Source organism: Apodemus sylvaticus, chromosome 20, assembly GCF_947179515.1.
Source record: "Apodemus sylvaticus chromosome 20, mApoSyl1.1, whole genome shotgun sequence".
In the NCBI taxonomy this organism is placed as follows: Eukaryota; Metazoa; Chordata; class Mammalia; order Rodentia; family Muridae; genus Apodemus; species Apodemus sylvaticus.
In genome coordinates, this window is record NC_067491.1 from 27,637,183 (window position 1) to 27,662,384 (window position 25,202).

Consider the following 25,202-nt stretch of genomic DNA (forward strand, 5'->3'; position numbering starts at 1 on the left):
GAATGAAAAGGAACAAGAAGATTAGAAAATGGCCAAAGTTAGTTTGAGGCCAACAAGATCAATTAAGAAAGAAGCAGAGAGAAACTGGATTGAATCTGTCAGCTTGAAAGATCAGATTGTATGGAGCACAGATGCTTCCAGGCCTAGGCCTAAGGGTAAGTAAGGAAATGCTCTATGTTCAGCCCAAGCCACATGTTCACACTGCTTTGCTATGGCTTTGGTCTCATCTCTTCATCTGAAGAAATAAAAGCTTCATTTACAAAAGCTAAGCAAGCCATGTGGTACAAAGAAGTATGGCTTTGTCTCAGTTCCTGCCTTCAGGTTTCTGCCCTGTTTGAGTTCCTGTCCTGTTTTCCTTCTATGATAAATAGTACTGTAAAAGTGTAAGTCAAATAAACTCATTTCTTTCCAACTTGCTTTTTGATCATGGAGTTTCATTATGTCAATAATAACCTAAGCTAACACAAGGGTCCCATAACACCTAAGCATCAATGACACCTAAGCAAATGACTAGGTAGCTGAAGGTGTTTGAACTCCTAACCCTCTTGCTTATATGTGCTCAGAACTGAGGTTTGCACTGTGCACCACCATACCCAGTCTTATCTGGCAGTAGGAGTCTAACCCAGGGCATAGGGTATGCTAGGCAAACGGTGTACCAACTAAGCCGTGTCCTCATCCCCTCATCCATAGGCAGTCTATGTTATACTTCCATGATGTATGGAACTAAGACCTTACAGTTAATATTGGGATGACTCAGAATATTGGTTATATTACAAAATTGATAATCTTATGTTGCATGGTTTGTAGGACAACTTGAATAGTGCTATGGTGCTAACATATGTGTCAACCCTAAAATACTTAGCTTGAGGATTCATGATGAGAGAATTAATTTATGAGCCTTTAGGAAGTAATCAAATGATGAAAATTGTGGTATCAAAAATTATGATTGAAATCTGATGAACAAGGTAGGCCATTTTGCCTCTCTGTGCCTTTTTACTGTGTGAGGGAAAAATGTTTCCAGTATCATTTGGACATCAGACTGGGCTGTCTCTTATTCCTTTTCCTTAGCATTGCTCTCTTAGATTTTCCAGCCAGAATCATCACAAACAGATCTTTGGTCTTCAAAAAATATCCAGGGTTGGAGATTTCATTATGCGCTAACATTAGATATGAGTAGGAAAATGCTACTATTTATATTTTGCTCCAAAGATTGACTCTACTTGCTATATTGTCTCACACGATCTTGAATTTCCAGTAAAATATTAAATAAGCCATAGCCAATACTCAGATTAGTTGTGAAAATGAAGAGCATAACCCACCCCCACAACACACACACACACACACACACACACACACAAGTTCTGACATTTGCTAACTCTGGAATATTTGTAGACCATGTCACTTAGACTCTTGTGTAGACAGATGCAAGGAATGTATTTAAGATGTTATGTAAGTAAAAAGCAAATAAATTTCATTTTATCTCTAAATGGTGTTAAAATATTTTCAAGTGTAGTGCAGATTAGGTGACCAATGCAGTAAGCATGGTGTATATTCAGGTTCTCAACTTAAAAAACTTTTTTTTCAGTTTGTCAAGACAGGGTTTCTCTGTGTAGCTCTGGCTGCCCTGGAACTCAATTTGTAGACCTCAGAAATCCACCTGCCTCTGCCTCCCAAGTGCTAGTAAATACTTTTATATTAAATGAAAAAGTAAATTTCTAATAATATCCAAGAATTTATTTTTCCATAGATTTCTAAAAATCGCACAAGAAAGGCAATGTATACTAATCTAATTTTTATTTGATTTTTCCATATTTATAACTTTGAAAATTTTATTTATAGGACATATTCATAAGATTATATAAGAAGACAAGTATGAATTTTTAAATGTTACTCTAGTTAAAATAAATTTGTACTTTAAAACTACTAGCATTAATAGTGGCTGCTGTAAATTAAACATTATTTGCCATGTACAGGTATAGAAATTTTAATAAACATATTATATAGTCTTAATTTTTCTATAATGTTATAAGCTTATGGTTTTATTTTTGCTAATAAGGAAACTTGTAGAATGGGAATGGGAAAACATTTATCTATTTCTAAAGTAAGCAATATATCATAGCTAATCTAATCTGTATGTAGTTATTTCTAATTTGTACATAGTTATTGCAAAGCTTGAACATTTTATACATTGTTAGTGCTTTTGAGTAAATAATGGAATAATTCCCTATAAATACAATCTAAATTCTTGCCTAGGTCAGGACAATAGTTGCCTGTTCTGAGAGCAGAGTAATTTACCATCTTACTATTGGGTAACAATTTGAGATATATATTTTAAAACCAATTTGAAGATGTGTAGAGTTCTTAAAATAAGAAAAATAATGCTGTTTACATTATTTGACACTTTTATTTCTAATTTCAAAGTGACCCTTAAAGCATTTAATCTTGAAAATTTCCAACTTATTTTTAAAAAATAAATTGCATCCAAATGAACCCCACAGCTAATTCCACAGGGATTTTTCATGCTCAGAGTTCAAAATTCATATTATTTTCTTCACCAATTCACAACAATTTTCAGACAGCATACCCATGTGATTAACAGTGATTCACTTCATCTATTTTTATTTCAAAATTCAAGAGTGAGACATATGAACTCTCACCATATTAACACATAATTAGCTTGAAAATGGAACCATATTCTAATTCTAGCTGAATTCCACGTTTATATAACACTGTGATGACAGTAAACACAAACAAAATACAGAATAAATCAACAGACCCATAGAGTGTTCCTGACACCATGACTTTCAGTCTGGGTTGTTGTCTGCATTTGAAAAAACCCAAAATATTGAGACACATTCAAACAGAATTTAAAGTCCTAAGAAGTAACCATTTCCATTTCTATCTTTGTTTTAGGGAGGAAAAAAAAGATTTATAAAAGCCATAGAATTTCTTCAGGTGAAAATTCTTTGTTTAGATCTCTACCCCATTTTTTAATAGGGTTATTTGGTTCCCTGGGGTCTAACTTCTTGAATTCTTTGTATATTGGATATTAGCCTTCTATCGGATGTAGGGTTGGTGAAGATCCTTTCCCAATTTGATGGTTGCCATTTTGTCCTTTTTACAGTGTCCTTTGCCTTACAGAAACTTTGTAATTTTATGAGTTCCCATTTGTCAATTCTTGATCTTAGAGCATAAGCTATTGGTGATCTGTTCAGGAACTTTTCCCCTGTGCCCATGTCCTCAGAGGCACCTTAAGAAGTGCTCAACTAGGGAAATGCAAATCAAAACAACCCTGCGATTTCACCTTACACCAGTCAGAATGGCTAAGGTCAAAAACTTAGGAGACAGCAGGTGGTGGCAAGGATGTAGAGAAAGAGGAACACTCCTCCACTGCTGGTGGGGCTGTAAGATGGTACAACCACTTTGAAAATCAGTCTGGCGGTTCCTCAGAAAACTGGACATGACACTTCCGGGAGACCCTGCTATACCTCTCCTGGGCATATACCCAAAGGATTCTCTGGCATGCAATAAAGACACATGCTCCATTATGTTCATAGCAGCCTTATTTGTAATTGCCAGAAGCTGGAAAGAACCCAGATGACCCTCAAAGGAGGAATGGATACAGAAAATGTGGTATATTTACACAATGGAATACTACTCAGCAATTAGAAACAATGAATTCACAAAATTTTTAGGCAAATGGTTTGATCTGGAAAATATCATCCTAAGTAAGGTAACCCAATCACAAAAGAATACACATGGAATGCAATCTCTGATAAGTGGATATTAATTAGCGCAGAAGCCCTGAATACCCAAGGCACAAATCGCATAACAAATGACTCCCATGAAGAAGTATGGAGAGGGTCTTGATCCTGGAAAGGATTGATCTAGCATTGGAGGGGAATATAAGGACAGAGAAAAAGGAGGGAGGTGATTGGAGAATGGATGGAGAGAAGAAGGTTTATAGGACATATGGGGAGGGGGGATCCGGGAAAGGGGAAATTATTTGGAATGTAAACAAAGAATATAGAAAATAAAAATATTTTTTAAAAAAAGCCATCGAAGCATATTAAGATTGCGTGAACACCTTTCAGTGATCTGTGCAGATTGATCAGTTTGCAGACACTATTCATTTCACAACTTTTCAGGAAGCACGGATAGATTGCGAATACAAACTTCCTGTGATTGGCTTGGGATGAGAATACAAGCAGGCATGGGTATCCTGCCAAGCCAAGGAAAGGCTACTCTATGAATGCAGCATTTAACCTATACATTTATCTTAACGAGGTCTTGCACTTGATGGACTTGGGGTTTTATTACTATGCCTTCTCAGACTGCAAATATTTACTTAAATGTTCCTTCACAGCCTGGTGGTGGTGGTGGGAGGCAGAGGCAGGCGGATTTCTGAGTTCAAGGCCAGCCTGGTCTACAGAGTGAGTTCCAGGACAGCCAGGGCTACACAGAGAAACCCTGTCTTGAAAAAATAAAAGTTCCTTTCTTCAAATTCACTTTTGGTTGGCCAGGCCCTATACTTCCTTGGACAGATTAGCGTCAGTGCTAAACTTCAGAAGCATGGTATCAGATGAATTCTGGGTATACTTTAAGAGGAAAGAGTGTCCCTACAAAGTATGTGAAATTGCCTACTGACAAGTTTACTATTGAGCTGTTTTCATTTAGATGTAAGAAACAAAAAATATTTTTTTACTGAGAAATGTAGTTTTAGTATCTAATTGTCATAAACAAATTTAAAAAATCATTTTTTAAGATTAAAAATGTATCTGTTTATTTTGTATGTGTATATTTGTGGGTGGGTATACTTGCTACCAAGCTATTGTGGAGGTCAAAGGTCAAGTTGTGTGAGTATGTTATTACCATCTACCATGTGGATCCCAGGGATAGGATCAAACTCAAGTAATCAAGATTGGCAGCCTGAGCCATCTTTTCATTCCTTAAAAGCTTTTTAAAATAACACTATACAAGCATTACATTATGAATATTTCCAAATTTGCTCTTCATTTTTCTTTATTTTTAGGTGAAATCATTTCAATAGCAATAAAATATCAGATGTGTGCTCATTTTTCAGTGGATGTTAATGATAACTACTTTCAATTATAGTCATTTTAAGAATAGCTATACATATTTTAACATATACATTGATAAAATTTCACATATATTGAAATTTTCTACAAAACCGACTTGTATATTCACCTAATAACTAATTATATTTTATCATACCCAGTTACACTTTATTTCTACTATTGAAATAACTATTCATTATTTATACTAGAAATATAATTGAGTCTAGCAATTTTGTGAGAGGTCACATAAAAATCAATATAATAGAGGCTAGAGGGAAGGCTTGGTGGTTAAAGACCACTCTTGATGGTCTCTAATCTTAGGTAACTCTATCCCAGGATCTGACATACTCTAGACCATTGTGGATTCCAGATGCAGGCAAAACACTTATACATCATAGACATAAAAATTAATAAATCTGAAGAAAAACACAAAATATCTAAGATTATCTAGAAAAATTAATAGCAGTTTTTAAGGCTCAATAGAGAGTTTATAGTGAATTCTCAACTGGAGTGGCATGCAATTGCATTAGTAGCAAAAGCTGACAAAATTCTTAAATGTTGTTAAATTCAATAATTGATTCAGAAAATAAGAGAGAGAATAAAACTGTAAGCAGTTTTTGAAAAGTAGGAGTGGTATGAAAGCACACATCTTTATTTTACTTTTTGGTGATTTGTGACAGGATCACACTTCATAAAGGTGGCGACTTTCAAATTTGCCGTGGCATTCCTAATTCTTCCTGTCATGTGCTGGGCTTGCAAGAATATGCTACAACATTCAGCTAGAGAAACACTTTTAACATTATCTACTTAGCATTTTATGCAAAGAAGCCTCCATTTAAAATATAAATAAACAGGAAAATAAGCGATAGACTATTCATTGGGGTAAATAAGCGGTACAGAGAAATTCATCTTACATCGTGTAAAATTGAGTGGCATGAACAAGGTGGAGACTTCAGTGTCGAGTTCTGAGAAGACTAGCTGACACACAGCCAAAGGTTTTTAATTACATCAATACATATTCTTAAATCTCCTAGAGGGTACCCTGGCTAGTAATTTATCACCTTTAAGAAGGATACAGCAGAGTCCTACTTTTACAAAATGAACTTCGTGTCTACCAGTGGAACTGAAAAATAGAACTGATTTGATGTCTCCATTTTTATAAAGTACTTCTTAGCAAGGAATGGGATCTTTATTCAGCTACATTCCCAAGAAACACCCATCGATCCTCTTATAATCTGAAGCTACAGAGAATAAAATATGCTGAAGTGGTTTTGCCATTAGCTAAGGACAAGAAGGCAACTGATTGTACTTGAAACTTTCCCCTTCACGACGAAAAAAATACAAAGAGCATAAATGAGGAAACCAAGCTACTTGGAGAGAAACAGGAAAATGTCCAGTGGGTTCAGAGGTCATCACTGTGCAAACAGAAGGCACATTCTGTGGATGAGATTACCTGGCTTCAACAGGCTCTGTCAATATTTGTTTTTAAATGATATGAATAAGAATTCCTTTGAAATTTGCCTTTTGTATGCTAGCTACCATAAAACACTTACAGCAAATATTGATTATAAATTAAAAAACTATTTTACATAATTTTAATCCTGTTCTTATCTTCTAGTTATTCAACTGTGGCTGGGTTGCTGAGAGGAACTTTTGACAATTTAGAGTGACCCTTCTATTTGATAACCAAACACGCTATAGTTCTACTAACAAATATTAGCATTTCATAAAATGTCACATTGCTGCCAATCTCTGTGACAATGTACTTGTTCATTAATGTCTTTTCCCTTTCGGACTTATGAAATATGACCTCCTCAGGCCTGCATGGTAAACACTGTAAAAAGGCATTGGGTTATTGCTTTGTTCTGTTTCCCAGTTAAGGCAGATGTGACAAAATAGCAGACTGTGTTGTAGCCCCTTCTTTCTAGCTCTATTGTAGCAAGTGAAAGGTTCTTAAGGGAAAGAAAGGGTTTCCCTGTGCTTGAGAACTACTTGAGCAAAATGTAGAGAGCAGAAACAATAGCTATTAGTCATTGCTGCGTGTAAAAAGTAAGTCAGGGAGATGAAAAGGATTTATGCATTTAGTCTTTTCCTTAGAAATAACAAAAGCCTACTAGGCCCATTATTCTGAACAATTCCTTTTAAAGCAATCCATTTGCTTGGGTTCCAATGATAACTATTATGTGCTATGTGCATACGCATGCATTTCAATTTTACATTTATGTCATTTTAAAGTGTGTTCACATGGCAAAATGTCACTAGGGGAAGGGAACAGAGTGGTATTAATGACCTTATGTAATGCCAAAAAAAAGAAAAATGGAAAAATATTCTCAGACAATGAGCAATAGACTCTTTTCCTATTGCCAAGAAATTGTCATCGGCACAGTCCCATGTTAGCAGTGATTCTTTGGATCTTTCTTTTTTGAAAGAACTTAAACAATATCCACTATATTGTTCAGGACAACAGTGACATTCACAGTTTTGTTTACAACTATGATAGTTATCCAAAGGTTCTTTCCTTCTGAATCATTTTCATTTTATAACATCAATGCATTAAACCATTCAAACATTAAAACATGCTTGTGAGATGATTTCTATTATTATGTCTGAGGTAATGGAGGAAGGGCAAAGAAGGAAGTTGTTCTTGATCATGGAATGACAGAGCCACTGTGGGAGGAGAGCTAGTTACCCTGAGCAGGGATGACAGTTTTTGTTGTGTGTGTTTGTCACATTCCTTCTTTTCAGTCCTTTTTCTTCAAAGTAGCAAACACTAACAGCAATATTAAATCAGATATGTTGCACAGGATGCTTGGTTATAGTTCTCTTTTAATATATTCATGTTAAGTTTTGATTAACCCTAACCATTTATCTTTTCATATTTCTACATTGTGCTTCTATTTTTGCTAAACATTGCTGTTTTGTTTTGAATAGCTAAAAAAAATAAAAGGGTGATAATATCTTGGGATATTAAAAACAGCAAGTCCCTGTATCTCTTTCCATTGACTGCTGGGTGGAGCCTTACAGAGGTTGATTATGTTCCACCCAGCAGTCAATGGAAGGGGAACAGAGACCCTCAAGGCAAACATTAAACGGAGCTCTTATGGAAGAGTTGGCTAATATCCAAATATATATATAGAACTCAAGAAGCTAATCACCAAACTGAAAGGATGAGAATCACAGCCTAAAGATCCCCAGTGCCTAACTCTCAAATGACCCCAAGAAGTCAGAAGTTTAAAATGCTGCCTTCCTCCAAAGAAGCTCTAACTCCAGTCTTCTAAGGAGACCCAAATACTTCAAATTCCAGAGCCTGCTCTTTGTTAGAAAGGTCACATTCCTTGAGCCCACTCTTTGTTAGAAGCTAGGTGAAAAGTTGCATTTCAGAGCCAGTCCTTTGTTAGGAGCTAGGCAAAAGGGCCTTGAGTACTTGATCCTGGCCCCTTAAGGTAATGGGAAATGGGCTAATTAGCTGCTTAACTTGCTTCTGTAAACTGCTTATGCCATCAACCCTACCCAGGAGCTCATGCAGCTATAGACCTCCAAGAAAAGAGGAAACTAATTGGTCCACAGATCACAGACTCGGATAATTTAAACTGATTGGTCTAAAACTTATGGAATGGTACAAATCAATTGGCTCTCACTACGAGGGCTCTCAATGCTAAAAAATGATTGGTTTGTGATGTATGGGTTTTGTTGTAATCCATAAAAGCTCTCCCGATTCTGCACTCGGAATTCCACAGTCCTCTATCCCTGTGCGGTGTGAACCCCAGAGCCTCTGGAATAAAAATTCTCTTGCTGTTGCATCAAGACCATTTCTTGAGAGTGATTTGGGTATCACCTTCCACGTTGTGGGGCCCTGGTGTGCCCTTGTTTTTCGGGTCTTACAAGACCACCAAACAACCCAATCAAAAAATGGAGTACAGAACTAAAGCAAGAATTAAAAATAGAAGAATTTAGGCTGAGAAGCACCTAAAGAAATGTTCAAAGTCCTTAGTGATCAGAGAATGCTAATCAAAACAACTCTGAGATTTCCCCTTAAACCAATCAGAACGATTATGATCAAAACCTCAGGTGATATCACATGTTGATTAGGATGTGGAGAAAGAGGAACACTCCTCCATTGCTGGTGGAATTAAAAACTGGCACAACCACTCTGGAAATCAATCTGGAGGTTCCTCAGAAAATTGGAAATAGAAACACCTGAAGACCCAGCAATACTGCTCTTGGGAATATATCCAAAAGATGCCCCACCAGGCCACAGGGGCAAGTGCTCCACTATATTCATAGCAGCCTTATATGTCAAAGCCAGAAGCTGGAAACAACCCAGATATTCCATGACAGAAGAATGGATACAGAAAATGTGGTTCATTTACACAATGGAATACTACTCAGCCATGAAGAATGAAGACATCCTGAGTTTTGCAGCTAAATGGGTGGAACTAGGAAATATCATCCTGAGTGAGGTAGCTCAAATCTAAAAGGACATGCACGGTATGTACTCACTAATAAATGAATACTAGTCACAAAGTACAGAATACCCAAGATAGAGTCCACAGAACTCAAAAAGGTAAACAACCTGAAGGGCCCAAGTGAGGATACCTCAGTCCCACCTCTGAGAGAGAAGAAATCAATCACAAGGGTGGAGGGAGGGAGCTCAGAGGGAAAGGGGACATGAAGGGTGAAGAGGAGAATAAGATCTGCTATTGGGTGGGTGAAAAGGACTGAAACCTTGAGGGCCAGCAGAAAGAATGGAAACAGGCAACCTAGCAGGAGGTTGAGGGGACCCTCCAGAATGCACCAGAGACCTGGGAGGTAAAAGACACTTAGGACTCAAAGGGAGGGACTTTAGATGAAATATCCTACACAGGGGAGAGGGAACTTGTAGAGCCCACCTCCAGCAGAAAGACCGGGCACCAAGTGAGGGATGGGGTTACCATCACATAATTAAAACTCTAACCCATAGTTGTTCCTGTCTGAAAGAGCTGCAGGGAGGGAAATGGAGAGGAGCCTGAGGAAAAGAAAGTTCAGTGACATGCCCAAAGTGTGATCTAGCTCAAGGGGAGGCCCCAAGGCCTGGCACTATTACTGAGGCTATGGAGCACTCACAAAAAGTGACCTAGCATGACTGCCCTTCGTAAGACCCCGCAAGCAGCTGAAAGAGTCAGATGCAGATATTTGCCCCCAACCAATGTACAAAAGCTGCTGATCCCTGTGGTTGAATTAGGGAAATGCTAGAAGCAGCTGAGGAGGAGAGTGACCCTGTAGGAGGACAGCAGTCTCAATTAATTTGGACCCCCAAGATCTCTCAGACACTGGACCACCAACCATGTAGCATACACCAGCTGATATGAGACCCCCAAAAATGCATACAGAGGACTGTGGGTCTGGGTTCAGTCATAGAAGATGCACTTAACCCTCAAGATACTGGAGGCCCCAAAAAGATGAGAGGTCTGGGTGGGGTGATGGGTGGGGGAGTGGGGACATATTCGTGGAGACAGGGTTTGGGGAGGAGATATGGGATGTGCAACAGCTGGGCATACCAGAAAAGATTTCATTAATTGGGTGTATGCTATCTCTGATTCATTCTGCCAAATCTTCATCTGATTAGTAACTTTCCCTTTACTCAAGTAGTTGTTACTTTCAAACATAGCTGCTTCTTTCTACAAACTAACTTTACCTTCATTCTTGGTAGTAAAGATGTGTACTAAGGGCATGTCTGTATTCCAGCCAGAAGGTTTAAAAGTGTATTATTCTAGCCAGATCACACAGACCTAAAATATTTTTGGATGTGATCTGTTGCCAGAGCAGCCATGTTAATGGATAGAAATTCTACTACAATTTATCTTTATAATAAAATATCATCACAAAGAATAACCTTGAAGTATTATAAAAGGTTACAGATCTTTCAACTACTAGTTTATTTCCAGTAAGACAAAATGATATTTTCAATCACTATTCAAGTCTTCTGTCGAATTATCAGCTAATAACTATACAATTTTCTAATAAAAAGAGGAAATTCTGATAGGAATCATACACCCTTGGTATGTCTGCAAAGAAGCATGAACTATAGCTGCTGAGTTCTACATACGCTTCAAGCAGTTAAATTTCAGTGCTAAAGGGAGCTATTGCCATGTGCAAATGCTATAGTCTTTAAACAAACACTGTACCTAATCACATGTACATATACCCACCTGATCCAATTTTTTTTACCTTCTGATATAATTTTAATTGAGAGTTTTCAAGTAATTGGCCAATATAATTATTAATGATGAATAAACTAATCAACTGGATAAGGTTTCTATTAACATGAAGAAAATTTGAAAGCCATAATGAGAATAGTTACTTTTGTTACCAATGCTAAGCATTAAGAATTTGATCCACCTTTATCTCCCAGAAATGAGAAATAATTATAATTAAAAGATACAAAGTGAGGTTTGCTAAAGATTGGCTAGGGGAAGTGTTTTTGATTGAGAAGCAAGGTCATGGAGCTTTGCAGTGGGTTTTCTAAACTTGGAACTTTACTTACAAGGATAGAACATTTTTTATTAGATACTTGCTTTATTTACATTTCAAATGTTATCCACTTTCCCAGTTACCCCTCTGAAAATCGCCTATTCCATCCCCCCTTCCTTTGCTTACCAACCTCTCCCCCCACTTTCCTGACCTTGCATTCCCTTACACTGGGACATTGATCATTCCTCTCATTGATGTCTGAAAGGGCCAACCTCTGCTACATATGTAGCTAGAGCCATGGGTCTCTCCACATGTGCTCTTTGGTTGGTGGTCTAGTCCCTGGGAGCTCTGTGGGTACTGGTTGGTACCTATTATTGTTCCTCCTATAGGACTACGGAGACATTTCAGCTCCCTGGGTCCTTTCTCTAGCTCCTCCACTGGGGACCCTATTGTCAGTCTATTGGCTGGCTGTGAACCATGTGTATTTTGATCATCCTTCTAAGAAGGATCAAAGTATCCACACTTTGGTCTTCTTTCTTCTTGAGCTTCATGTGGTCTATGAATTGTATCTTGGCTATTCTGAGCTTTTGGGCTAATATTTACTTATCAGCAAGTACATACCGTGTGTGTGCTTCTGTGATTGTGTTACCTCCCTCAGGATGATATTTTCTAGTTCCATCCATTTGCCTAAGAAACTAAGAATTCCATGAACTCATTGTTTCCAAATTTATCTGGAATAACAAAAATCCCAGGACAATGAAAACTATTCTAAACAATAGAAGAACATCTAGCAGAATCAGCACCCTGACCTCAAGCTGTACTACAGAGAAATAGTGAAAAAAAAAAACTGCATGGTGTTGATAAAATGGCAGGAAGGTATATCAATGGAATAGAATTAAAGACTGAGAAACGAACCCACACACCTATAATCACTTAATCTTTAACAAAGGAGCTAAAACCATCCAGTGGAAAAAAAGACAGCATTTTCAACAAAGGGTGCTGGTTTAACTGGTGGGTAGTATGCAGAAGAATGCAAATTGATCCATTCTTATCTCCCTGTACTAAGCTCAAGTACAAGTGGATCAAAGACCTCCACATAAAACCAGACACACTGAAACTAATAGAAGAGACAGGGTTGAAGAACCTGGGGCACATGTGCACAGGGGAAGATTTCCTGAACAGAGCACCAGTAGCTTATGCTGTAAGATCAAGAATTGACAAGTGGGACCTCATAAAATTGCAAAGATTCTGCAAGGCAAAGGACACTGTCAATAGGACAAAAGGGAAACCAACAGAGTGGGAAAAGATCTTTACCAATCCTACAGGTGACAGAGAGGTAATATCCAATATATTCAGAGAACTCAAGAAGTTAGACTCCAGAGAACCAAATAACCCTATTAATAATGGGTTATAGAGCTAAACAAAAAATTCTCAATTGAGGAATACTAGATGGCTGAGAAGCACCTAAAGAAATGTTCAACATCCTTAATCGTCAGGGAAATGCAAATCAAAACAACCATGAGATTCCACTTCACACCAGTCAGAATGGCTAAGATGAAAAACTTAAGAGACAGCAGATGCTGGAAAGAATGTGGACAAAGATGAACACTTCTATATTGATGGTGGGATTGCAAGTTGGTAAAACCACTCTGGAAATCAGTTTGGTGGTTCCTCAGAAAATTGGACATAGTACTGCCTGAGGACCCAGCTATACTACTACTGGGCATATATCCAGAAAATCCTCCAACATGTAATAATGCTCCATTATGTTCATAGCAGCCCTATTTATAATATCCAGAAGCTGGAAAGAACCCAGATGTCCCTCAACAGAGGAATGGATACAGAAAATGTAGTACATTTACAAAATGGAGTACTACTCAGCTATTAAAAACAATGAATTCATAAAATTCTTAGGCAAATAGAAAAATTTTAATTCATGGAGAAAAATGAACTCAATCATTCTCTGTCTATCTCTGTCTCAGTCTCTTTTTCTCCCTCTCTCCCCCTCTCTGTGCATGTGCATGTGTGTGTATGTTTGTGTGTCTTTTCTTTTCTTTTCTTTTCTTTTCTTTTCTTTTCTTTTCTTTTCTTTTCTTTTCTTTTCTTTCTTTTCTTCTTTTCTTTCTCTTCTGTTTGTTTTGTTTTCAATACTGGGATTCACTGTGTAGCAATGTCTGTCATAGAACTCACTGTGTAGACTAGGTTGGGCACAAACTTAGAGATCTGCATGCTGCTGCCTTTTGGAAAGCTGATGGCAGTTACTTGTGAATGTCAGAAGATTTTTTAAATAAGATTTTAAACTCATAAAATGTTAGGGAAATATTTTTCTGCCATTATTCCGTAAGATAAACATCACAGGAGACATGTACTATTTATATTTGTGTCTTTTCCCTATTAATTATTAAACAACTTCATAGACATAAATGTGATGAGAAAATTTCATGCTCTTTTGATTTGAGCACTGTTGAGAATCATCTTCTATTTTGTTTGATGTGGGAACTTAAAGAGAACTTCATGAACTGTCATCTTCTAAAATTCTCTTGCTTAGCATAACTGAGTCATTGGTATATTATCTTATTCATAATCTCCTTATGTTGTTCTCACCTGTTAGGAGATAAGGTTGATCTTAGGCAGAATGTCTCTTATAAAAATCTGGGCATATTTCTTATTCTTCAAATAAAATCTCCATGACCATCAGTAGAAAGAGCTGCCTTGCTTGAGTCTATCACAACAGTGTGATTCTATTCCATTGCCTTTTCTACTAGTAACATCCTCTCATTTAATATTTTTACTCCCTCCCCAATTAGTCATAAGCATTTTCTTTCTACTCTGAAAAGTATATCTCTCAATACTTAAACTTTTACCTTGGTCCCTCTTATAACCAAAGTTCTTTTCAAATGAAAGAAAAAAAATTCATCAACTACACCTTATACTTCGAATTAATAGGTAAGTTCTTTTCTCTACTCTTCTGTTTTCATTATCATTACTGGAATATGCTTTGCAAAGTGATATAATAATAACCTGATAGTCAACATGTCACAATAACTACTCAGTAAGGAGTTCTCATGGCTATCAGACATATAGACATTTGGCATATGGAGCAAGTATAATCTAATGCCCCTTTATTACTTAACCCCTCCTCTCACCCTCTTCTGTGTTGGCTTTCTAGAGGTTTTTTTTTTTCCACCTATGCTTATGATTATCCACATTTTCTACTTTTTAGAAAACATATTTATTTCTAAACATCTACTAAAGTGCTGGGTTTTAACCTATTACACAGGATTGATTGTATCGAGTAAGTATGGGAAACCATAGCTCTGCTCAATAGGCCTAACTTGTTCTCACCTATTTATGAATACAATTCCTCTGATTCCTCTCACTGTTCTGCCCAGGATGCTTCTGAATGTTTATGGAAGTGAGTTGTATATTCAGGTTCTGGGTTTTCTCTTTAAGAAAAAATTCAAGCCAAATAAGACTGCAGAAGTGGAGCAATGAATTATTTATTTTCTTAAGAAATGATTACTTGAAATTTGGTAAATTAAATTACTAGAATGAATGTGTCAGGAACAAAATGCATGCTAAAAACAGTTCATCTTGGAGCTGAATGGCCTGGGTACCTTTATGTTTAAGGCAGTCGTGTGGAAAAGCTGTGTAAAATAAACATGCTTGCTTCTGTGCTGACTGAAAATTAACCTGTCAATGGACACTTTATGGGTACTTCTGAGTAATCCATTTTATGTAATTCTATTAAATAATCAAATGAGTATGCGGTTTCTGGTAATGGAAAATACACTTTTAGAATTGAATGTATTTTTTTTTTACTTGCCTTGTATTATACATCTTGTGTGCTTTTATGGTTTAAGCTACAATAAATTTTCTGAGAAAGAAAAGATGTTTTTTGTACCTATTATATCTACATAGTCTAGAGTCACTATTTAAGGATAACAACCTAGAAAATGTATTGGGTTAATGCAGTTTCCCTATATAGAACTGTTCAGAGAGACTTTAAATTCAGCAAATTTCAATTATGTGTATATGTATTTATAAAATTGTGTCTGTTCTAGTTGTGTTTCCCAGAAATAAAAGATTTGAAAATGTAGATTTTTCAATTCAATGTTGTATTCTGTCATTGCTGTGTAAAATTGTGATTATTTTTACAAATTGAGAAAATATAGCAATTATTTTAATCAAAATTGTAACACATTAGCAAGCCCATTGCATTTTTCTTTTCAACTTTTCGGTTAGCCCACCGATTTAAACACAGTTTATTTCTTCTCTCCATAAATATACTGTTTGGATCATTATTATATACAACTTTGAAAGTACTAGTAAAATTCTTTACTAAAACAATGTTGACCAGGACTAGTTTTTGATAGAAAAATTTTTAATGACCAGTTCTATTTCAGTAGGTGTTATAAGTCTGTATAAATTGTTTTATATATATACAAATATCCATATCTGTTAAATGATGGGTGTTATATATCAAACAATCCATTCAATCCAATTTGGTAGAATGTTGATTTTATAGTATATTCTCATTACTATCAAGATTTTTTTTTTGGTGTCTGCTGTTATGTTCCCCTTTTCATTTCTAATTTTGTTAACTTTGATATTCTCTCTGCCTTTTGGTTAATTTGGATAAGGTTTATTAATCATATTGATTTTCTTAAAGAACCAAATCCATATACCAATGGATTCCAGATTTTTAATGAAGAAGCCGAACAGACACACTCATAAGTAAGTAAGTAAGTAAGTAAGTAAATAAATAAATAAATAAATAAATAAATAAGATAGCAACTTCAACAAATGAACTAGAAGGTACAGGCAGTAAAGGAAATTATAATAAAGTTATGGATAAAATGTGGTGGCTGGAACGGGAGGTCCAAGTGTAAATAAGAAGAGAGAATAGGGAAGAGAATATGTGAAGAGATATTGAGATTAAAGGCCATTTGAAGGGTAGTATGGAATCCTAATAAAATAGAAGCTTTTTGAATATAACCATATATAATGGTGATCTAAGCAAAATCATCACATAATGTGGGAGAGTCCCAACCTACCAGCCATCTCTTCTCAAATAAATAAATAAATAAATAAATAAATAAATAAATAAAATTTCCAGTACTAAGACTGGGTTACACTTAATTGAGTTGTTGGCTAAATGGACTCACAAGAACATCCTAACTACTCAGGCTATTTACAACGTGTTAAGTGACTGTTCACAAACTGATAAGAAGGCGCCATTGCCAAAGACAACAGATATATAAGTAATTGAACATGGATTAGCACAGACAGTATAAAAATGCAGCCTTCACCCCTATGTTGTAGCATCTTTGGTATAGTAAAGTACTCTACATACTACCAAAATAGAAATGTAAACAGCAAGCCAGTCGCAAACACTTTATCTGTGATAGTGTACTACTGCATGCAAATGTTAGGGAAATGGTGGCACAAAGCATGTGGGATTAATTATCCAATAGGTGATTTGACTTACGATGAGAGGGAACCCACAGCTGACACTGCCTGATTGACCAAGGACTCTTAACCACATTGCCCAGAGATCTAGGATAAAACCAATACTCAGTTTAGTGTTTTCACGGTATTGCCGAGCATGTGAAAAAATGGTCCTCTGATTCTTGTGTCTTCTCTTATGCTTTCTTCCATCTGTTTATGTTATTAAATTTTAATTTATTTTAGTAGTATTCCCTAGAAGCTTATCTTTTTTCTAATGAGAGAAAATTGGAGTAGATCTGGATGGAAGGGAAGGTGGTGACTGACTAGGAGGAGAAGTAGGAAATAAAATTATAATCAAAATATACTATGTGAGAGAAAAATCTATTTTTGTGTGTTTTTTTCATGTGAAAGTGAATGAAGAGCTGATCTATATGTGTTTCAGAGTACATGTGATTAATAAGAACAAATGGATGATATCGCAGACATAGTCACATATGTAGACTATAATCCCCTAAGTACAGAATGAAGACAGTTTAAAGGTAATGACTTCTTATGGATGGGGAGGGGAGTGATACTTCCATGGAAATAATGATTTGGTCTCCACCTTAAAGCAATTACTGTAAATAACTGTTAGGATTATTGTGCTGTTGTGAATGCATTCTCGAAGGAGCCAGAGATATAAAAGTCAGTAAATATATAGGATACACTATAATGATCTAATATTAGTGTCATCATGAAAATAACTTATGAATATGTTTTTATTTATTAGGATAATAACAAGTCATAAAATAACTCAAAATCTCTTAGTCCATATAGTACATATTCTCAAAAAGACTGAAACCAACCAATACATTTTTTTTTACATATAAAATACTTTCTTTTTCTTAAGATGATAAGTTCTTGTGAATTGTAGTTATAAAATACTGGGATCATTAAACATCCTTTACATGAAAACAAAGTATTTTGGAGCTTTTACCAGATTGGAACTTATAATGGCTTCATATTATTTTCGCAAAGTTACTTATTTTATTATGTTAGTAGGCCATGTATATGCTAAAGAAATACCATATAAAACGAATGAAGCTACAGAGGAGATGATGTCCTTAGAAAAATTAAAAATGGTGGTCCCAGAAATGGTTACAGTCTTTTCAGGGTTTTAACTGATTAGACAATTAGAGCTTGTATTTCTGTTTAACTTTTACCCCCAGTCAGACACTTTTGGAAGAGAATAATATATAAAGCCTAGAGAAATGCAAATTATCTTTAAAATATTTTACAGAGATGAATGTGAAACTCCTGTGTGAGAACAAGAAGTCAAGGTGGGAGAAAAATGAGTGACAGCAAGCACAAGGCAGAGAGAGAAAACACTGTCGACTAAATTACATACGATGACATAGGACCAACTTATGGAGTGTATTTACTCATAAGTAAATTTATGTATGATTGCGTCAAGATATGTCTCCCAATCTGGATCTCTACTCTCTGCCTTGTCATTTCTAATCTCAGGGAATGAATGAATCCCTTGTTACTTGAAGAGTTACTGCCATCAGAAACTCAGGAAACAAAGTGATGTCCTAGCAGTATGCTGACTCTCCAGGGTTGCTTCCTGTGGTCAGGAAATGATCTCTTTGTCAGGGATCTGAACTGTGTATATGGGGAGAAAGCACCTGACAGATAGCATGAATACATTTATCGGTTGCTGTCTGTACACATTTGTTATGTCTGTAATGTAGCCACATCTAACTTCTTACACTGCTGCTGCCTTGACTCTACCACAGGGATGGACATTAACCAGGAAGTATGAACTAAAATAATCCTGTTCTCCCGTACACTGCTTTTGTTTGGAAATTCTATTACAGCAACAGAAAGGAAACTGAGATAATTCACTTCATTCTTACATGGCAAGCTCTTTAGCCACACTGCCATTTCTTCAGTCCATTTCTCAACAATCTTAATGCTGCAAACTTTTAATATAGTTTCTTCTGTTATGGTGACTCATCCACCTGCCAACCATCAAATTATTTTTGTTGCATCTACATAAAAGTAATTATGCTTGTACTATGAAATATATTGATATTCAGGATACCTGATATATGGCTCCTATGAAAGGGTCATTCAACATTCCCCAAAAGGATCATGACCACAGGTTCAAAACCACTGTTCTATCGAAAGTCCATTATTCTCAAGGTTTTAATTATTACATCCGGAGCCAACAAAAGCATAAGCAAATGACTTTGTTAAAACTAAGTTATTTTCAGGAACCAATACAAATCAGTTTACAACAGACAGAATTTACTCCATCTTTTAAATCATGGAAAAATTCTGTATGACTAGCAAAACATCATCAAAAATTTTTGTTGATGTTTGGACACATTATTTTGTTAGTATACTTCTGGGAAGAGAGTGCACTGGTAGATAACCTTAAAATTAGTATAAATGGTAATATTTTATTTTCTAATAAAGACCTATACTTTTAAATGTGCATATATGTTCTAATTACTCAGATTTATTAGTAAAATAAAAATACAAACTGAACCTAGACAAGAAAAAATCTTTACATCTCCTTTTTCTCTTTATAATTGAAACTGTGTTTTTCATGCAATACATTTGTTATGACTGTCCCTCCCCCATCTCCTCTTAGCATCACTCCATCTTCTTACCCAGTCAAACTTTCATTCTTTCTTACTCTCTCTCATTAAGAAAAATAGTATTCTGGGGGCTGGTGAGATGGCTCAGCGGTTAAGAGCACTGACTGCTCTTCCAAAGGTCCTGAGTACAAATCCCAGCAACCACATGGTGGCTCACAACCATCCATAATGAGATCTGAATCCCTTTTCTGGAGTGTCTGAAGACAGCTACAGTGTACTTACATATAATAATAAATAAATCTTTAAAAAAAAGAAAAATAGTATTCTTGGATTCAGTTGGCAAGAATTTTATTGACTATTTTTGCATCAATATTTATAAGGGAAATTGTTCTGAAGATCTATTTTCTTGTTTGGTTTTTGTTTGGTTTAGGTATAAGCTTTATTGTGGATTCATAGAATGAATTTGAATAGTGTTCCTTGTGTTTCTGTTTTGTGGAATAATTTGAAGAACATCAGTATTAGATCTTCTTTGAAGATCTGATAGAATTCCTCCCGAAACTCATCCAGTCCTGGGCTTTTTGTGTATTGGGAGACTGTTAATTACTGCTTCTATTTCCTCAAGGCTTATGGGACTATTTAGATGGTTTATCTGATCCTGTTTTAATGGCACCTGGTGCATGTCTAGAAAATTGTCCATTTCATCTAGATATTCCAATTTTTATAAATTCTTATAAATTAAAATTCTTATAAATAAAATTCTTGCCAACCAAATAAAAGAATACATCAAAATGATAGTTCACAATAATCAAGTAGGCTTTATCCAAGGGATGCAGGGATGGTTCAGTATAAGGAAATCCATCAATGTAATCCACTACGTAAACAAACTCAAAGAAAAAAATACATAATCATTTCATTAGATGCTGAAAAAACACTTGACAAAATTCAGCATTCCTTCATGTTAAAAGTCTTGGAGAGATCAGGAATTCAAGGCCCATACCTAAACATTGTAAAAACAATATATAGCAAGCCAGTAGCCAATATCAAACCAAATGGAGAAAAACTTGAAGTAATCCCACTAAGATCAGAGGCCAGACAAGACTGCCCACGCTCTCACAATCTAGTCAATATAGTACTTGAAGTTCTAGCTAGAGCAATTAGACAACAAAAGGAAGTCAAAGGTGTGCAAATTGGAAAGGAAGAAGTCAAAATATCACTATTTGTAGATGATATGATTATATACTTAAGTGACCCCAAAAATTTCACTAGAAAACTCCTAAAGTTGATAAACAACTTCAGAAAAGTGGCTGGATATAAAATTATCTCAAACAAATCAGTAGCCTTCCACTTCTCAATGGATAAACAAGCTGAGAAAGAAATTAGAGAAATGATACCCTTCACAACAGTCACAAATAATATTATATAACTTGGTGTGACTCTAACCAAGCAAGTGAAAGATCTGTATAACAAGAATTTTGAGCCTCTGAAGAAAGAAATCAAAGATCCCAGAAGATGGAATGATCTCCCATGCTTATGGATTGGCAGGATTAATATTGTAAAAATGACCATTGTGCAGAAAGCAATCTACAGATTGAATGCAATCACCATCAAAATTCCAGCATCATAGAGCTAAAAGAGCAATCTGCAAATTCCTTTGGAATAGCAAAAATCCCAGGTTAGTAAAGCTATATTCTTCACAACAAAAGACATTCTGGGGGAATCACCATCCCTTACCTCAAGCTCTACTACAAAGCAATAGTGATAAAACCTGTATGTTATTGGTACAGAGACAGGCAGGAAGATCAATGAAGACACAGAAATGAACCCACACACCTATAGTCACTTGATATTTGACAAACGAGCTAAAACCATCCAGTGGAAAAAAGACAGCATTTAAAAAAAAAATGCTGCTGGATCAATTGGAGGTCAGCATGTAGAAAAATGCAAATGATCCATTCTTATCTCCTTGTACAAAGCTCAAGTCCACGTGGATCAAGGACCTCCAAGAAAAAACAGATACACTGAATCTTATAGTGGAGAAAGTGGGGAAGAACCTTGGACACATGGGAACAGGGGAAAATTTCCTGAACAGAACACCACTGGCTTATTCTCTAAGAACAAGAATTGACAAATGGGACCTCATAAAACTGCAAAGCTTCTGTAAGGCAAAGGACACTGTCAATAGGTCAAAAGGGAAAACAACAGAGTGGGAAAAGATCTTTACCAATCCTTCATCCTATAGAGTGCTAATATCAAATATATACAAAGAACTCAAGAAGTTAGACTCCAGAGAGTCAAATAACCCTATGAAAATATGGGGTACAGAGCTAAACAGGCAATTCTCCACTGAGGAACCTCAAATGGCTGAGAAGCAATGGAGGAGCTGAACGGGTTTACAGCTTCATGGTATGAATGAAGATGTTAGCCAACCAGAACCCCCCAGGTCTTCCATGGACTAAGCCATCAACCAAGGGGTACACATGGTTCCAGTCATAATTATGGTCTGGTATCAGTGAGAGGAAAGGTCCTTGGTCCTATGAAGGCTCAATAGATGCCCCAGCATGTGGAAATCAAGGGGGGGGGAGTAGGTGGGAGTGAGTTGGATGGAAGCGGGGGGGGGGGAACCTGGAAAATGTCTAACATTTGAAATGTAAATGAAGAATATATTCAATAAAAAAAGAAAAAAATTGTAAAAAAAAACAAAAAAAAACCAACAACAACAAAAAAAAAAAACAAGACAAAACAGGAATCTAACCAAGAAAAAGAAAAAAATGAATAAAAACAAACTTGAGTGGTATAAAACAAGCAAATATACAGAAGCCAAAGAGGCAAGGAAAAACACAGGAAATATAGAAAGACTAAAGAGACACAAACACTAACACTTTATAAGGACATAAACCAATAAACTATGACACACAAGCAAAAGGCCTCTAGGATAAGGAGGAAAAACAAACAAACAAACAAAAAACCCCAAAAAACAAAAAACAAAAACAAAATCCGAGACAAAACCTTATGAGATAAAAACCTTCCCAACATATCCCTGAGCTCATTTTGTGTAGGCCTCTAGTGCTGGGCATGGATCTTGTCCTTAAACATGGTTTGTACACTCAGTGAGTCTCCTATTGGAGAAAACTTTTGCTTTCATTTGCAAGTAGCTATCTATGGGGAATCTGGGAGCACATCAGGGAAACAAGTCTTTTAACACAGCAAGAACAATGTACACATGAACTCACAGAGGCTGTGCTAACATGGCAATAGACATGAGCATATATGGGCCTCTCACTCTTTGACTCTTAAAGCCATGCCTTTATATGGTTACTTTGATTTTTACGAAGATGCTAATTCAGTGGTGGCATTAGGTGTGGACACATTGCTTTGTGAGGCTGAGAAATAGAAACATGGAAATGTATACATGTGTACATCTGGGATAATTTTTTTCATTTCTTGTATTTTCAATGCTTAATAGGTACTTGACACAAATACTAGTTTCAGGGCTATTTTATCAAGTACAATGTTTCTAAATATCTACCTCACTATCTCTTGGTGGTTTTTGTTTGGTCTTCTGGTGACAGATCTGAACAGCCAGACATCAGCAAACAGGCCTCTTGGCAACGCACTTAAATGGGCATCATTCATCAGCACAGACAGAACATAATTTGTTTAGTGACAGATTTAATGAAAGCAACGTGTAACACAAGGGCCAGCATGTCATAATAGTGGGCCTCCAAGGAGGAGAGGGTGGTGTGTTACCTCCTGATTAGCTGCAGCTAGTTCCTCTTCCAGTGCAGAGACTCTTTCTAAAGAAACCCTCAGTCGCTCCCTTACCTGGAAGAAAAATCAAAATATGTGCAGTAATGTACATCCCAAATATAGGAAATTGTGCTGAAGCCATCATTAACATCAGACATTTACAGAAGGCCAAACACCATGGGCAAAAATCAAGACTTAATTAATGACTTTTGTAGTTTAATTTGCCAATAAACCATAGATTTGAACACAATTCATCATGGGTTTTTGATTATTTATTTGATATTTATTTTTTGATATTTTTGATATTTTGATATTTTCTATAAAGATGTTCTAGAATTGTTTCAATAAATGCGAATTTTAATGCTATAGTTACAATCCTGTAAACTAAATTTGTTGTGTAACTGTATGTTTTTCATTTGGTACTTTTCTTACATAATAAGGTTTAAGTAGAAACATAAGACATTTGAATTTTTATTAAATTTTAAGGTTAGGATAAACACCTTAATTATTAATTATGTAAGAAAATCAGCAAGCAGTGTTTCATTACACAAATTTTAAAGGTGTAAGTCATTCATTTTAATATTATATTATGTCAGTGTGTTCAGTTAGGGGAACGGGTACACTTACCTGCTGAAGCATAGTCCAAGTCTAGTATTACATCCTAATTTTTGGTGTACCATTAGTAAAGAATAAAATAACATTTATCATTAAAAACCTCCTCACAGAATCTCTTTAGCTCTACCATATTGATTGTTCCACTCCAGTGTTTTAGGTAAATACCAAGTTATCCATAAGAACAGCACAGAGTAAATTCTGATCAACAATTCAGCAATGCTCAGAAGGAAGTCGTTATTTGACTTGGAGGACTGTAGGATGCGGTACTTTATGAAGGGCTACCCTGTTTTATGAACAAAACCTGGAGTTACCTAAGAGTAATTAGTGAATTCCCTGTGTTCAACACTGATTAGGTCACATACTTAGAATCTCACAGAGGATTAAGGTACTACATTTTAACTGAGTGATTGATACATTAGAATGTTTTAGAATTAGTATTGAATAAAGATCTCCTGAATACAAGCAGTACTGTAGATTAACTATCTTTATATTTCTATTAGCTTGAAAATCTTAGAAAGTCTTAGCTACTGATTTCTTTTCCCATACGTAAAGCGTATCAGGACATAAAAGTCATGACATCTATCAAGAAATATGAAAAATGAATTATATCTCCATAAAATCATGTTGTGAAAAATAAGAACATTTTAACTACAAATAAATGAATAGAAAACCATCTTTATGATGATAAAAACAATTTTAAATATAGTTTTAATTAATATTATGAATGAAAATATTTTGCTGTCACTCTCAAAGAATGTATTGATAATGATTAATTATTAACTTTGCTTTTCCATATTAGACAATAATTCTATGCATAAAATATTAACTTTACCAAACTATCTAAAAAAAAAAAAACAGAAAGGAATACAAATATGTAACCTTTCCAGAGATAAGAATTTGATCATTTTACTTTATCTAATTGGCTTTTTACAGGACAAAAATCATTATATAATACAAATGTTCTTTGCTCTGCATCATCAGACCAACAGAATATCATTACTGTTTTTAGCAATTGTGTTTCCTGCTGGATTATGTGCTCCTATATATATAGGTAAAATTGATATGTTGTAAAAAATAACAATTGTTTAGCTCTTATCCAAAAAAGAAGTAAACCTTTGTAGTTGGCAACTATTCCTACCCTTAATTCATCTCATTTCATAGGATTGAAGCACTGCTATTATGAAATTTCCCTTACTTGTACTGCATGCAGGTACACAGTGACTGTCAAACTGAATTTGTATTCATCAAAAAGTTGTATTTCTAAATTTTTCTG

The 25,202-nt window shown here is 35.6% G+C and overlaps 1 protein-coding gene across 1 annotated transcript in view; it reads right to left on the reverse strand.

Moving 5' to 3' along the window:
* The window catches only part of Ppfia2 (PTPRF interacting protein alpha 2), a 457,537-nt gene that overhangs the window by 131,509 nt on the left and 300,826 nt on the right, over positions 1-25,202 (reverse strand). The window contains exon 5 of the mRNA XM_052165724.1: positions 23,315-23,389. Within this exon, the coding sequence (XP_052021684.1) occupies positions 23,315-23,389 (75 nt within the window). The remainder of the gene's footprint in view (positions 1-23,314; positions 23,390-25,202) is intronic.